We start from the raw sequence: 15265 nt of genomic DNA on the forward strand, positions 1-15265 counted from the left end.
CATCGGACATTTACAATTGTATATTGAAATAAAATAAAAGAATGTTGATATGTGAAGTTTTGCATACTGCGTGTATCTATTTTCACAAGTGTGTGTTTATTTAAAGCAAACTGCTCGAGTCATAAAAGCAGTCTACACAAGTCATAATTTAAATCATGTGTTGCTTTAAAAAAAAAAAAAAACAGTAACACACTCAAATAGATGAGAAGATGATATCATCTTTGGCTGGATGAAATAAAGATAATCTCTAAAATGAACACAACACTTGAATCCCAAAAGAAATTCTGATTTTAGTATTCAGTAGTCTGTATTCTTAAGGTGGTTTGCTTCAACAGCAGAAGAATTCAGCTTCACGGCAATAACGTCTGGATTCCAACAGCGACCCGGGGTCACGGCAAAAAAAAAAAAGGAAGAGAACTTGTCAAATCGTTCCTGAAGCATAACTCTGCCTCTCTGCCTTTTATCGGTATGCTCTGTATGTTCCAGTAAGCCTCCCTTTTATCCGCTCTTTTACTTGAATCTTTTACTTTTCAGCCGATGATTGGGATCATTGAATGCAGTCTTGTCTCTGGACCTCTAGAATGAGGAATGGCTTGCCAAAACTCCTCCATCACCAACTTCTCATCCATGTCGGCCAAGTTTCATCAGCCACTTGAGACCCGAGCCGGCCCCCGGACCAGAGAGTATATCTTTCTTTACTTCATCATTCACTGACTGTTGGCTCACCGGGTTAACGCAATGCAGAACGTTAGAACTAAGAGCTCAAATACTGATTTTTGTCAGTATTTGATCCCCATGTACAACCTCTAAACACAACTCAAAACAATAGATAGGATTAAGGGTTAGGGTGAGGGCTTAATAAAGGGCTACAGGTTGTTGTTCTTGCTTTTTTATACCTCTAATAGCGTTATGGAGCAATTATTTTGTGGCTCGCAACTTTGTTTTAGTTGTGCATTAGAGCTTGAAGTTCTTCACATCCGGACATCTGCTTGAGGCTTTTCCACCAAACAACGGTTGGGAATAGAAACGCAACGAGGGACTGCGGAAAAACCCAGAGCTGCCCAACGCACGACACTTAGCTGGCCAGAACGTTCCAGAGCTGTAATATCCTGTGTGGTTTGGTGTCTGATAATATTTCATATCTCACTCATATCTGATGCAACACGTCTGCAGCAAAACAGATGCTTGCATTGAATTTATGAAAGCTGTTTTCAATCTGAATGCCCACACAGTAAACTACACCAAACAAGCTCCATAACGCACATGTATCCATCACTTGAGATGAGACAAAAGGCTAAAATAAATACAGTGAAATACTTCATAGTTGTGGTATTATTTAATGGAGTGAGCAACTATTCTGAAGCTCCTGGTGTTCATTAGTCGTATACTGTATAATAGGTGTCATATTCAGTAGTGTTTAGCAGAGCTTATTCGCATTAAACATTCTGGATACAGTACATACTGCTACTGTTTGCTACTTTCTGGTACTTCTCTCAAAACTGTAAAACAGAAACGTCACATGCATAAACAATCAATGGATTTAGTTATTTCACCCATTTAAACTTATATTTTAAAATACAGGACGGCATGCTTTTTCACAGGTTTGGCTTAGTTAAAGTGTTATTTCAAATATAAAAACAGCCTTAATTCTTTACAAGTATTTACAAATACACATTTGCAGCTTACACCGTATTTACATCACATCACGTTACGTCGTCCGACTGTTCATTTCTTGCAAAAGGCTAATGAGTCTTTCCAGGAATACTTTAATATTTTTAAGGGAGTATGCTTCACATGGTGGACAGTCAACCTAAAATTCAAAAGAGAGACAAAATGTATATTTGAACATGAATAACATTCATATTTTAAAAGTGAACATTTTATAAATAAACACTCATATGGCTGGCGATAGAAAATAATAATGTTTCAGTCATAAAACAGTTTGTTTGCGAAGGTTTTCCACATAAACGTTGGCGACAACGCTGAGTCCAGCTTCATGGTGGTTGTGTGAGAGCGACAGGCGGGTGGAAAGGTGAGGACAGACCCTGCGAGGGGTTAAGTTAGCAGGACTTACAGGGTGCTCTGTAGGCAGCGTGGCATTGAAGTCAAAGATGCAACGTGCTTTTTTATCCTGAATTTCTTCTTCACCGATTACCATCATCAACTCCAACATGTAACATCTGAGCGACATCATTTTACACTTTTCCTTGGGAAGAGAGAAATGAACAAGAATTGACATTTGTTGGTTCAAATTACGCGGATAATAACGACGCCGAGGCAGAAACTTCATCGAGCTCACAAGTCAACTATACAACGTGAAGTCTGTGTTAAGTTTATTCTTTTTAGTAGTACTACCGCTTTCCTAGCTAGACAAGTATTTCGCTGCACAATGAACAGAATATGTATCTGTAAACTGATGTCGTTGTGATGTTCTGAAGGGAGACAATATTGTTGACAATATTCGATGAACAAATCCCATGAAAAGCCCAAAACTAACAACGGCTCCGTCCTCCTATTCGTACTTGCTGACTTCCTCGCCCGATGCTGCTGAGCCCATGTATTCCTACTGGAGAGATAAAGCTTAAAAAATTGTCACATATCTATATTTTGATTTCAAAATGAGATTAGGAGTCTACAGCACAGTGGTGCTTTGAGCTAAAGGCTAACGTCAGAATGCTAACATGCTGAAAAATAGCAGGTGTGATGTTTTCCATGTTCACCATTAGAGTTTGGTGCCGTTCTAGAATTGGCGATTTAGAACTACAGATTAATATTTTAATAAATCAGCGGGGCCCTTACTAAAATATGGGTACATTTCTTTTTTCAACTATGAATTGATACACGGTTGGTGCACTAGTGAATATCTTTATTCCATAAACTACTGTGACCATGACATAAAATCTGCCTCAGTGCAAACAGTGTGACCCATTGGTGTTTATAACTATGTTAATAGTTAATAGAGGCTTCGGCTACACAGACAACCCGTGATAGAAGGAGCAATTCATCGTTGATTTTGTCCCTTTTCGTAGGGGTTGGCTGAAAGAAAAAAAAATACCTGTAATGCAAATCTTATCCTTTATGTATATGTTGGAAAATCATTGACTTAACATGTCCTCCGATCTTTTCATCTTTCTGCGAACTAAAATCAAAGCTGAATATTAAAATGTCGCCTACTTTTACTACTTACTTTAACATCACTAGTTGACGGAGCATACAGCATAGCCTCAGATCTCTGGAAAGGGGTACGAAGAAAACCAGCAATGATACAATTAAACACATTTTTGAATACTTAAACAAAATATATATAAACAAATAAAATAAACACAAAAAACAAACTAGTACATGTGTTGAAAAGGATCCAGAAAAGAAAATCATGCAGCAAAGTACCAGAGGATATACGAATATGAGTTCTACATCTGGTGTAAAACAAATGCTCTTATCATAAATGGTAAAACACAAACATAAAACAATGTAATATACCTTCTCTCACCTCAATGGCATTTTTCAGTGTTTCCGACCTCAAGCACTTCAGTAGATGAAGCGTTGGAGGCTCAGGAGCAGCACACGTAGAACTACTCAGGAGGCTTTAGGAGAATGAAGAGACACTAATTACAATATATTAATTAAGCAGCGTTTCTTCATAACAGCTGGCAAACAGAAATATAATGATTCCTTTCTGAGGAAATCTGTACAGTATTTCCAGAGTAATATCAAGTTATATAAGAGGAAAGAAAATTACTAAATGTAATACACATGACATCCTTTTTCCATTTCCTGACTATTCGCAACTATAAGAATCCTTTGTTGTCAATATTTAAATATTTCCCTGAACAATGTTAAATATCTGACTTAACTTTGTGTTGTATTTGTTGGTTTATTCTATTTTCATGACTGATTATATAAATATTTCCTCTGTCATTTGTATGTATAAGTATGATAACCAATAAACACACACTGTATGCCTACCTCAGAACTAAGAAACAAAGCCAGACCTGAGTTTTGTGACTCTCTCTGCAAAGATGACAGGTCGACTGCAACTGGACCCCTTTCTGGAAAAACACACAGAAATACAAGTTGAGCTTCAATGAATCTGTTATGAGTCGGTAACACCAACTTTACCTTCACATTTGTTGTATTGATTTTAATATTACATTATAATTATTAACTCAGGGGCGAGCGACGTTACTCCAAAATGTTTTTACAAAGAAAATAGTTGTTTAGCGCCTTTAAGTCCCCTCCACTCGAAAATGTGTTTTCCTTCTTGCTGTTCACTTGAACATGTGAGCTTCACTTGCAGAAGTGTGAATGTGCAGAGATTGACACTAGACGTATATTTTTAAACACTTCATTAATATTGACAATATACTGAATTTTTCAAAAAAGCAAGACGGAGAAAACCACATTTTTTTGTGCAACATCAACAGACAGAAATGAATTATCAACGCTGAGTCTTTTTTAAAGCATTACTACCAGTGAAAACATTTAAACAACAAGGATTTGGTGATACAGTTTGCCTCAGTTGGTTGGAACAAATGCGTACCTGCCCAAAAAAGCTGCACACTGTCTTTCACTTTTACTATTTGACTTGTCGGCATTTTGTCTCTTTCCTGGTCCATCCTTTGAGGCGGTGAATGTGTATATTTGATCATCGATCGTTTGTAGGGTTCTTGTTGCTGATGTTGTTCCACTTGTGTATAAGTTGACATTAAAGCAATGCAAAATATGTTCTTTAGTTTAACAATAGTATTATATACCCCACCCCCAAATCCGCTTTATTGGTTGATAATGCGTATGGACTTTGATTTCCTATTGCTCTCCACTTCTAAACACGGAAATACAGTACAAAGTACAACAAAGTAGAACTACTATGTACGAATATATATGTATATACAAAATATATATATATATATATATATATATATATATATATATATATATATATATATATATATATATATATGTATATGTATGAACACAAAAAACAAAAAACAGTCAGAAGGTGAGAGGTATTTGGCATCCGGAGGCGCAGTCAGATTTTAGGGGGAGCCTGTGCCGCCCCAGACCGATACGCTGTCCCCCTGTCCGCCGAGCACCATGCTGTCAAGTTCAAAACGTATCAAGATTGCTCCGAAACTCCTGATTCACTGCAGAGATGATCCTCAGTGTGCAGAAGGTGTTTGTAACGCGGAGCCTTCGTGGGCCATTTGAACAGTGTGGAGCTGATTCCACATCATATGTTTCATAAGCTTTTGATTGACTTAAGGCTAGTTTACAGGTGTTTATGGAACAATGACCCGTCAGTGTGCATTCATGTAACGTGTGTTTTCATAGTTCATTGGTTGCATCTTTGACTCACTGAACACAAAGAGTCGGTGTGCCAGGCTTCCAGTAAAGAGGACAAGGTGTAGCATGCGGTTTGGTTAGGTAACACCTTGCGCAATACAAAATGGAGTCTGTTGGGCAATGTAGGATTAAGGTTGTTGAATATTACATTGAAAGAAAGCTATGCCATGTAGATCTGTAACTAACAGTTATTCAAATTGTTTTATAGTCATTTAGTTTATGGTGTTAGAAAAAAGTTTTAAAAAAATACCCATCACAGTTTAGAGCTGATTTGTTTTTGTACAAAATCAAAGATCCTCTATTTACGATGATATAAAACAGGGAAGAGTTGCAAATAGGAACTAGCGGTCTTTATTTTTATATGACTTAAATGATGAGTTGGTTATTGTCACTGAAGTAATGCAGCATGTTGAATGCACAGTGGTCGATCTGGGGCAGTCCATTGTTTAGATGTTTAGGCTGCCTGTATGGCCCAGATGTGAAAAAAATAAACACACAGCAGTTGTGTGACAAGTACTCAGAAATGAGAAGAAAGATTGGGATATCATTAAAAGTTAATTGAATGCATTTGTTCCATCCAATCGAGACAAACTGTATCACCAAATCCTTGTTTAAAATGTTTTCGCTGGTAGTGTTGATGTTAAAGATCTCCTCAAGACATGTTTTAAGAGATAAAAAACTGGTGAGAATTCATTTCTGTCTGTTGATTTCTTTCCTGCTCATTAAAGATTTCAGAACAAATAAACTTGGAAATTGGGCCCTCCGCATAGAAAGTAGTAGAAGTACTTTAACATAAGCATGATTTTGAATAACAATAATAATAATAATAATAATAATAATAATAATGATAATAGTAAGAAAGATTTATTGTAGTGCTTCTCAAAACCAACTTTACTAAGTGCTTTATACAAAATAAGCAATAAAATCAAAGACACTAGATTAAAATATGCGATGCAGAAACGGACAGATATAAATCTACAATTATACCGCGTATTAAACATAATGAGTTTTTGAGCATCAAAAATAAAGTTTGATGTCGTGCTTTAGAGGGAGAGAGTGATTTGGTGACCGATCTCTCCAGACTCATGGAGGTTTCCTGACAGCAAGGACACAATTCCCTCGAGTCTTAAATCTGGACACATCTGGCAGCTTCTTGTCTAAAGGCCCTCGGCTGTTGAAGGGTAGTAAGAGTAGAGTAACATTGAAGAATAATATCTCGAGCATAAATCAAATCAAATCTTAAAGTCTTCCTCCGTTCAAAAACACGTTTTGCTTATTGTTGCATCACTCTTCACCTTGTTCTCATAATCATCTGCTGACGGAGGAAAGCTTCTCACTTTACATCTCAGTTGAAGACGGACACAGAGGATCATGGTTCAGTAAGTTTAGAGGGAAACTAAGTGTGATGGCGAAACATGAAAGTGCACAAACAGAGTGGACAAGTAGGAAACTTTTGAAATGAACAAGAGAAGGAAAGGATGTCTAAGATTTTTTTCTGAAATAAAGGTTTTGTTCTTTTGCTGCCAAAACTGTATCTTACATACATTATTATTAAGTATGAAAACACGTCTTTAGTGAATCTTTAAAATGTTGCTTTTAAAGCATGAATAATATTAGTAATCCAATGACAGTCAGCCGTGAAATGTAATGTAATCAAGCACATTTTACATGTCATGCTACTTTCAACAGCTACATTTTAGAGAGAGATGTTGTATTTGTTACTCTATTACATGTATTTGTCTTTTGTTTCAAATTACTCTTCACGCTAAGAATGTACATGCAGAACACACCCAAGTACCCAATAAAACACAATGCAGTGTTTGAATATTAAACTGACCAATGTATTTGTTATTTATGTTTTTCCATTTACTTAATATGTGTTGTTGCATTCCATCTGACAACTCACATCTTTACAGTTTGATGCAACAGCTGTGAAATCTTAAAGATGGATCTCTATGGATACACTTGAAACCAACAGAAGTTGGGATAAGCATTATACATAATAATATTATACTTGATATTTTAATTGTGTATATATATATATATGTATATATATATAGTTGTACTTAACTCACATTTTAAATGCAGGATTTTCTCTTCTAATAGAGCAGGTTTTGTAATACTCTACAATTGGGCCTTTTGCATGATAAATATGTCAACAGTTTATATTTTAAGTATATTTTGCTAACACTCATTCAGAGTGTTGTCAGAAACAGTATTATGAATTATAGCCCTTTATGCCAACTCATACTAGCCTACATTGTGGTATCACTGTCTTTAATGAAGTAGATATTTATTTGTTTCAGTCTAAGTATTGGAGCATACAAATGGAAATATACTTCCAGGTATCTCAAAGTATGTAACTATGTTCTAACTACACTCTCAAACACGCACTACTCCAAAAGTTCACACACAGTTTAATAACCAGCAGCTAAAAGGCCTGACGTGCTCGTGCCTCCGGCTGCCTCACCCTGCTTCTTCCATCTGTTTGTTTGTTGTCATGTAATCACTCTTGGAGCTGTTTACAAGCGCCGAATAGGAGCAGAAGGAGGAGGAGCATGTTCAACCACATTAGGGCCTCTGCAAGAAGTGAAAGTGAAACTACCTAAAGACAGTCCTGGTGGCTTGTTTGGTTTCAACCAAATAACCATAATGGTGCACGGTTCACCGACGGCACATGAAATATCTCCTGTGCACGCACGTGGAACTTTAGGTTGACACACCTCCGGTCATTACGCACCAAGTATTTACTGCTGCTGTGAACTTCGCCAGTTTTTCAGGTCTTCCTAAAAGAAAACGTGTACTTCTACTTCAAGTCCACCCCCCCCCTACCCGCCACCCCACCCTCGAGGAGTAGTTAGGCAACAGGTGCAACAGGTCGGTTACACTTCTACCAGAGAAAGTCGGCTCACCGCGCGCTGCTCTCCGGGGCATGTGGGCTGGACGAGGCTCACCGGGGACGCCGTCATGAAGTCTGTCATCTGCGGAGCGGCCGCGGTCGCTCTCCTACCCAGCGGAGCAACAAGCCAAGATCACATTCTTGCATTTCCCTTATTCTCATGAAGCTTTTTGGTCTCATTAGTTAGTCCATGCCCTGTGTAATTAACGCTTGAGGCGAGCGTTATTGAGGTCCAGATGTGGCTCCAGAGACCGACTCACACACGCCCTGCTCGCGCCGTCACGTTGCGTCACGTTCCCTCCGCCTCCTGACGACTCGTCACGTACATGTCAGGGCAGCTGGTAACAAATACTTTTTTTAATTGCACAAATTCATAGTTCAGTCAGTCCTAAAGGCATTTTAAAATGACTCACTCCAATAGTCTGTTTCATTATTTTTATTGTATGGCATCGTTAACACTAATGTGTCTCCACAAAAGCAGCTCATTACAAGGACCAGGGCAAACATGACAAGTAGTTTGGATAAACTCTGGGTTGCATTAAGAAGTGAACCCAAAACAATTACCATGAAATGCAGACTAATTGCTCAGCAGAACACTTACTAGACAGTAAAGATATCTTGAATATAACTTTTTATTTCAGACCGTAACCAGGGCTGGATTACCAACCACGCGCAATTTGAGTATATACTCCACTAAAGTAACAATATCAACTCAATTGAGGGGTTTAGGAAGGATTATGACGATGCTTATTATTAAGATAATTGTTATGGATCATTGAGCTGCAAAATGGGATGGGTTATTTCAGGCCTCAGGTGTAAATACACAGCCATGAGAGTACAACAGAACACAGGTACGAGCCTGTGAGCATGACTAATGTAAGGAGCATTTCTGTAAAGAATAAAACAGTCACTGGCCTTAAAATTCAGTTGTGTGTCACTAAGAACAAGAACTTTTTAAAATTTATACAGCACACATAAATTAACTTTAAGCCTTTTTGGTCAGGTTTGATCAATTTGGCAGCACCAGCAACATTTTTGGTTTACAGATGCAACAATCCATCTGAGGCTCATGGGTATTGTTGTATTTAGAGCCATCTACCATGCCAAACTGAAAATAATATCTCCAAAACAAAGTTGAAATACCTATGACTGATGATCATAACAAATTTGTAGCATTGTTACGTTATCCAGGAGATTCTTGTGTTTCCATGTTGAAAATCATTCAAGAAAAACTTTGACATGGGAATTTACATAATGCTATTTCTGGCCATTAGTCGTCCAAGTACATTAATCCAGCCCTGAATTTAACAACAAAGCAGTAATCTATTCGTCTCAAGACTCTCTGACTTCTTTTAAATGTCTGGTCCGATTCAAGACGTTGTTTATTTATCGTTTTTATGAGACAATTTCTACGACGCTCACAGGTCTTGTGCAGCTGCTTGAGTGCGTTTTGTATAAAAACATTGATATTCCTCAGAGTAAGTATCTGAGCTATTATCGATCCAGCTTTAGTTGAATTCTTAAAGTAAGTCCCGACTGACTCCAGCATCCCACAAGTGAACCTCGGCTGAGGCGCGTGATGGTCGATGGGACCGCCTCAGCTCAGGCAGACCCGTCCAGTTTAAGAGCAGCCACAGAGTCAGCGGCTTTTTTCTCTTCACCTTCCTCCTCTTCTTCTTCTTCCTCCTCCTCCTCGTCATCATCGTCTTCCTCATCATCATCCTCATAATCGTCGTCGTCGTCTTCGTCATAGTCATCACCCTCTGCATAGTTGTCCGCATGGCCGCCTCCAGATGCCAGGTTCTTCCAGTAGGCGTCGTACCCTGAAGCTCCGTCGTCGTCATCGTCGTCGTCGGCACCGGCCTGGCGGCCGTATTTCAGCGTGCGAGCTGCAGAGAACACAGATGTCACATTAGCTCTGGGCTCATTTTGGGGAGGGTGAAGCAACAAAACAGACAGGCCAGACTTTTAGAGAATCACGTTTATGTATAGCAGATTAATTACAGTTGAGACGCATATCATTTAAGGGTAGACCCAGTTTGAGCCTCTCTTGTATTATCAAAGCATCTGAGTCACAAAGTTAAGCATCTGTTTTAATGAATAACATTTAAACAATTAATTAATATTGTTAAATTAATTTCCAGCGTCCCGAATCAAACAGGGTTGAAGTGACATTTTGTCAGATGCACCTTACACATAAATTGTGTAGTAAATGTGTAAATGTCACAATAAGTTGTGAGTAAAAAGTTGAAAAAAAAAGGTAAATTCGAAAAAAATGGAGCCAAAGAATTATTTGTTTAGGACACAAGTCACTCTTACTAACTTGAATTTTTACGGGAAATAAAAGTGAATTCCTCAAAAATGTTTTTGTTTTAACACTCTTTCAGTTTCGCTTCTGAAACCACAATTAAGCAGGAAGTCGAGGACGCAGCCAATTCCTGTTGTGGAAAAAAACAAACTTGAAAAAGACTCACTGGACATGCTGAGGTCTTTGGTCTCTTGGGTCTCGTGACCACACTTCGGGCAGGGCGGGTTTTTGCCTTTCTCCTGCTTGAAGACCTTACTCTTGGCGTGGTCATCACAGTAACAGGCCTGAGAGGACACAGTTGAATTAACGTTGAAATCATGACATGGAAATATTAACAGCACACACATTATCTTGATAAACAGAGGAAAATGAGATTGAAATCCAATGACTGCTCAGGCTCATCCAGACAAGTAATGTCATCCACCCCCATCTATTTACAGCAACATATTCTTTCTCTGGCCTCGACTATAGAGCGTCTCACCTGGCCTGAAATAAATACACCAGCTGGCTTTCTTCTCCTGTACAGTGAGAGAAAGCGTGTCTGACCACCAAGCTGCTTTCTTATAAAGGCTGACTAATAATGAATGTTACACGACTGATAAAGGCTGTAAAGGAAAAGTTTGGATTTATTTCAAATCTATGTAAATATAACACTGTCGTCATTCTTCCTGCCCATTGTGGCTGTGGAAATGTCCCAGTAAAAGATAAGGGGGAGAAAAAATCAGTCTGCGGAAATATTATTGCTCAGTTAAAGTTATTAGAAGGCATTAACTGTGTGAATTGTTCCCAAAGTAACAGCCTCTTTATTTAAAATTCCCAAATTGTGATTCCCCAAACACTATTTACTTGCTCTAGTAGTTGTTTGCGATCTAATTTTGTTGCAGGACAAAACCGTGTAGTTGTGTTGGTAACGGTCCCTTCTGACGGTCCGAGCAGGAGGACTGATGACCAAATATGGGCATGCAAGTATTGTTTTAAGACAAACTTGCAAAAATGTAAACCTTTCCTTTCATGGAATCTGATGTGTAGGTCTTTTGCTACAGTGTTTAATGCAAATCCATCATTTTTTTTATTTCTAGAAAAGGGCATTGCAAACGTCCATTGACGGAGCAGTGGCTGTAGGGTTAAAGGGGATTTATTGGCAGAAATGGAATATATTCTTGATTATTATGTTTGTATTAGTGTGTAATCATATAAACGTTTATGCTAGCTTAGAATGAGCCCTTCACATCAACAGATGTCTTGCACACAGTCCACCAAGTTGCATTGCCATGTTTCTACAGCAGCCCAGAATGGACAAACCAAATACTGGCTTAAGAGCCCTTTTGCATGTTTATGTTACCTGAAGGCCAACGTATGGGAGGGATGCCACTATTTACTCTGTGTGTTTGTGTGTGTGTGTGTGTGTGTGTGTGTGTGTGTGTGTGTGAGAGTGTGCGTGCGCGCACATGTGTGCATGTGTAATGAATTGCACATTACAGATTTCATTTTGTGGGGAAAAGTCAAATTAAAAGCAAAATAAAAGGAGAATTAAATTTGACTCAGTCTTATCAATTAAGAGTTAAGAAATTAAGGTTCTTTGTTGTGTAAACCATTTGAGATGCGAGCTGATAAAATGAGTGTAGTTTGACATAAAATGGCTTTGTGCCGACCTAAAGCGCAGATAAAATAAAACAATGGCCCCCTCCACTGTGTTATCTGTAGTAAGGATGGATGTTCCCCTCACCTTACAGCGCAGGCAGGAGTGTTGGCCCAGTCTATTACAAGAAACACCTAGAATGGAACATAAGAGAAAGTGTAAACAATCACATTGCCTCGAGATATTATTTCCTCCAACGGATAAGTCACGCTTCACTTTCCCCATTAAGCACAACATACCAATGAATGACATTGTGAAAAGAAAACCAAATGACTCACATTTGTATGTTTCTGCCTGGAGGACTTGGCAACTCGCCTGGTGCTCAAATTGATCATCCTCGCACAAGAAGTTGTGGCAAAAGGAACAGCGGAAGATTCGCCCTCCTATTCGGGGAGTTTAAACAGTTATAGTTAACCTTCGGCGTGACACTGATGTGATGGGTGATGAATAAACAAACATGGAGGGGGGGTCCTACCATGATCCCAAACAGCACGGTCACACTCTATGCAGTCTGCATCAGTCAGAGGACACACACATGAGTGAGTGCTCAAACATTTCCTGCCGTGGCACACCCAAGCTTCACAGAAGTCACATACTGCTCCCTAGTGGTCAAGAAGAAAATTACAAAAAATTGTTAAAGCATCTGCCGTGATATATTTTTTTCCGTTTCGTTGTGTACATATGAATACGTTGACCTCTAACTAAAAAAAATGTACTGCCTTTCAACCCAGCACAAAGTGCAAAATAGAGACACCGATACAGAGTGATAATAATCACTTACTCTGTAATGGTGAACGACTTTATGGATATCATTATGTTTACAGACATTTGACTCATTACTTTGATGCTTGCTCATTGACTCCTCTGCCACTGAACACCAAATCTACCAAATCTGTATAATACTGTGTAGGAGACGTAATTTGCTGACTCATGGTCATTTTAAAATGTATTGTCGTTCGTAAAAGGAATATTTATTTCAAATTCAAGAAATTGCTGCATAAAAAATTAACATGTCTCAAAATAACAATAACAGACACTGGCCTGAATTTCAATATTCAAATATAATTTATTAAAAGACAAACGCTACCAAAAGCTAGTACTGTACCTACTTCTACATTTTTGCAGGGACTTGATTGATATGTCTGGATGGGTGAAAGCGAAAAGAGGCGTTCTCGCCGTGTTATAATATCAGTTTAGTAACTTACCACCATGGCCATTCCAGTGCTGTGGACCCCAGGATGTTTGATGACACAATCTGATGACTTCATGCACTTGGTTTTGCCTAACAACACAAGCATGAAGCATTTCATAGTTTGTTAAACCTATTTGAAGGCCACTATCTGGATAAATCTGATGTAATTGTAACATCATTCAAACTATTATGATGGTAAAAACGTTTTCAGAGCATGATTGGAATGCACTGCCAAGTGTCTTTTTTTTGGTTAAACTACCACTTGGGGGTGCCAAGGTAGAATATTTTCTAATCATGCTGCCATCAAAAGGTGCACTCTATTGAATTGACACTTGCGGATCAGCTTACTACTAGTGTTAAATACTACTCAGACTGTGAACTATGTTGTATAATGTGGACTGTGGCTCTGGATGAGCTTTCTTAAATTTGAGAAAAGATCCCCCCCAATGATACAATGAACCTGGGGTATTCAGATTAAGGAAACACTGCATGGGGATTGAAGGACATGGTCATTTACAGTACCCGCTAAGTATGCGTCTTTTTGGATGCATATGGCCTAGTCTGAAATGATCATATTTATCTTTGCAAAGCTAATATTGATCTGTGAATGAAAAGATCATATTTAGCTTTGCAAAGATAATATTGTTCTTTTCAGACGAGTGTTGCATCTGAAATCGCATGCTATGCAATACATTCTCAATATGTGTACTTTTGTGTGCATAAATAGAAGTATGTATCTGGACGCACTGAACTGTAATGACGACATCACTTTCTGAGAGACTCCTTGCTAGTTGGATACATAAAACCATGGTAACATTTCACAAATACATGCTGTAGTACATGTCAGTATGGAATAAAACACATTTAAATGATAGTACAACACATGACACACATGTACAAATACAAGTTTTCTGTACAGATTACTCACCACACTGCGCACAGATAGGCAGCTTCTGCACTGAATTACAGAAATAGCAGAAAGCTCTGTTCTTCTGTTTTCTACCAGGCGACATTACAAGGAGGAAGAAAATGTTAACTGGTTGACTAGTGATACTTGTAGCGAAAAAAAAACATTATCATATAGTAGAATATAGTCACTTACCTCTGGCATTTGTCACAGTCCTACAAAAACAGAAAACAATGAAGTCACAATGTAACAGTACTTATATATGATATGCCAGGGTTTCCATCATGTGCTCTCTTCAGGAGCTACATACCATGTTGAAGTTGCAGGGGTGTTTGGCCACATCGATAACATCTCGATTGGCTCTGCTCTGCTTCTCTCGCTCTTTACGACTCTCTGCCTTTTTCCGGGCACCGGTTTTCTTCTTGGGCATCTCTGGTTCAAGAGTTGGTTCAGCAGCGTGTTGCCTGTAAATGTAATGTCACATGAGTCAGCTAGCTAACGCCAAGTGGTGTTGCGGCGACGTCACTAATGCTGGCGAACTCCTTTTAAGTAACAATTTTAAGTGTTTTATCTGACTTTTGTTATCAATGATCACATACGGAGTCTTGGTCGCCCATACATGAACCACAACCTATACAACTAAGCCAGTTTATGACGTGTTTGTTCATGTTGGCTAGCTGTTGCAGCCCCTGAGATTAAACTGACACGTAGAATCGCATGGTAAATAAATACAATTAACTTTAAATATAGTCATTTACATACAATATTTAGGTTGTGTAGTAGTGGCTTTAATATTCCTGGATGTTAAATGTCAATGTCAATGAAATTGTAAGAGTGTGGTAAGTAATTTTTACCGAAACGATCGGCACTCCCGATTTCTTGTAGGTCCGGTCCGAAATCTGTCCGGGCTGAAACATACTACTAACTATTTGGTTCCTAGTAAATACATAGCTCAAGGTTGAAGATTCAACTTTTAT

At 38.5% G+C, this 15265-nt stretch overlaps 2 protein-coding genes across 3 annotated transcripts; both read right to left on the minus strand.

Annotated features, from left to right (window-relative positions):
* Positions 1 to 1335: 1335 nt before the first annotated feature.
* On the minus strand, positions 1336 to 8491 carry LOC137793177 (interleukin-21-like). 2 transcript variants are annotated; one of them, XM_068589183.1, is made up of 6 exons: positions 8256 to 8491; positions 3967 to 4049; positions 3491 to 3584; positions 3188 to 3232; positions 2075 to 2206; positions 1336 to 1810 (listed from the first exon to the last, which is right to left on the minus strand). In XM_068589183.1, the coding sequence occupies exons 1-6, from the start codon at positions 8322 to 8324 to the stop codon at positions 1709 to 1711; spliced, it is 525 nt and encodes a 174-aa protein (XP_068445284.1). In that variant the 5' UTR covers positions 8325 to 8491; the 3' UTR covers positions 1336 to 1708. The 2 variants fall into 2 exon arrangements, with proteins under 2 accessions (XP_068445284.1, XP_068445285.1); XM_068589184.1 differs by lacking the exon at positions 3188 to 3232.
* Positions 8492 to 8672: 181 nt separating this feature from the next.
* On the minus strand, positions 8673 to 15188 carry znf330 (zinc finger protein 330). The gene is made up of 10 exons (XM_068588964.1): positions 15143 to 15188; positions 14599 to 14752; positions 14484 to 14503; positions 14310 to 14380; positions 13395 to 13471; positions 12665 to 12791; positions 12468 to 12572; positions 12277 to 12323; positions 10717 to 10834; positions 8673 to 10131 (listed from the first exon to the last, which is right to left on the minus strand). The coding sequence occupies exons 2-10, from the start codon at positions 14716 to 14718 to the stop codon at positions 9845 to 9847; spliced, it is 972 nt and encodes a 323-aa protein (XP_068445065.1). The 5' UTR covers positions 14719 to 14752; positions 15143 to 15188; the 3' UTR covers positions 8673 to 9844.
* Between the last annotated feature and the right edge of the window lie 77 nt (positions 15189 to 15265).

This window comes from Clinocottus analis, unplaced genomic scaffold (genome assembly GCF_023055335.1).
Source record: "Clinocottus analis isolate CAN_PGR_092001 unplaced genomic scaffold, fCliAna1.0.p SCAF_22, whole genome shotgun sequence".
NCBI classification, from domain to species: domain Eukaryota; kingdom Metazoa; phylum Chordata; class Actinopteri; order Perciformes; family Cottidae; genus Clinocottus; species Clinocottus analis.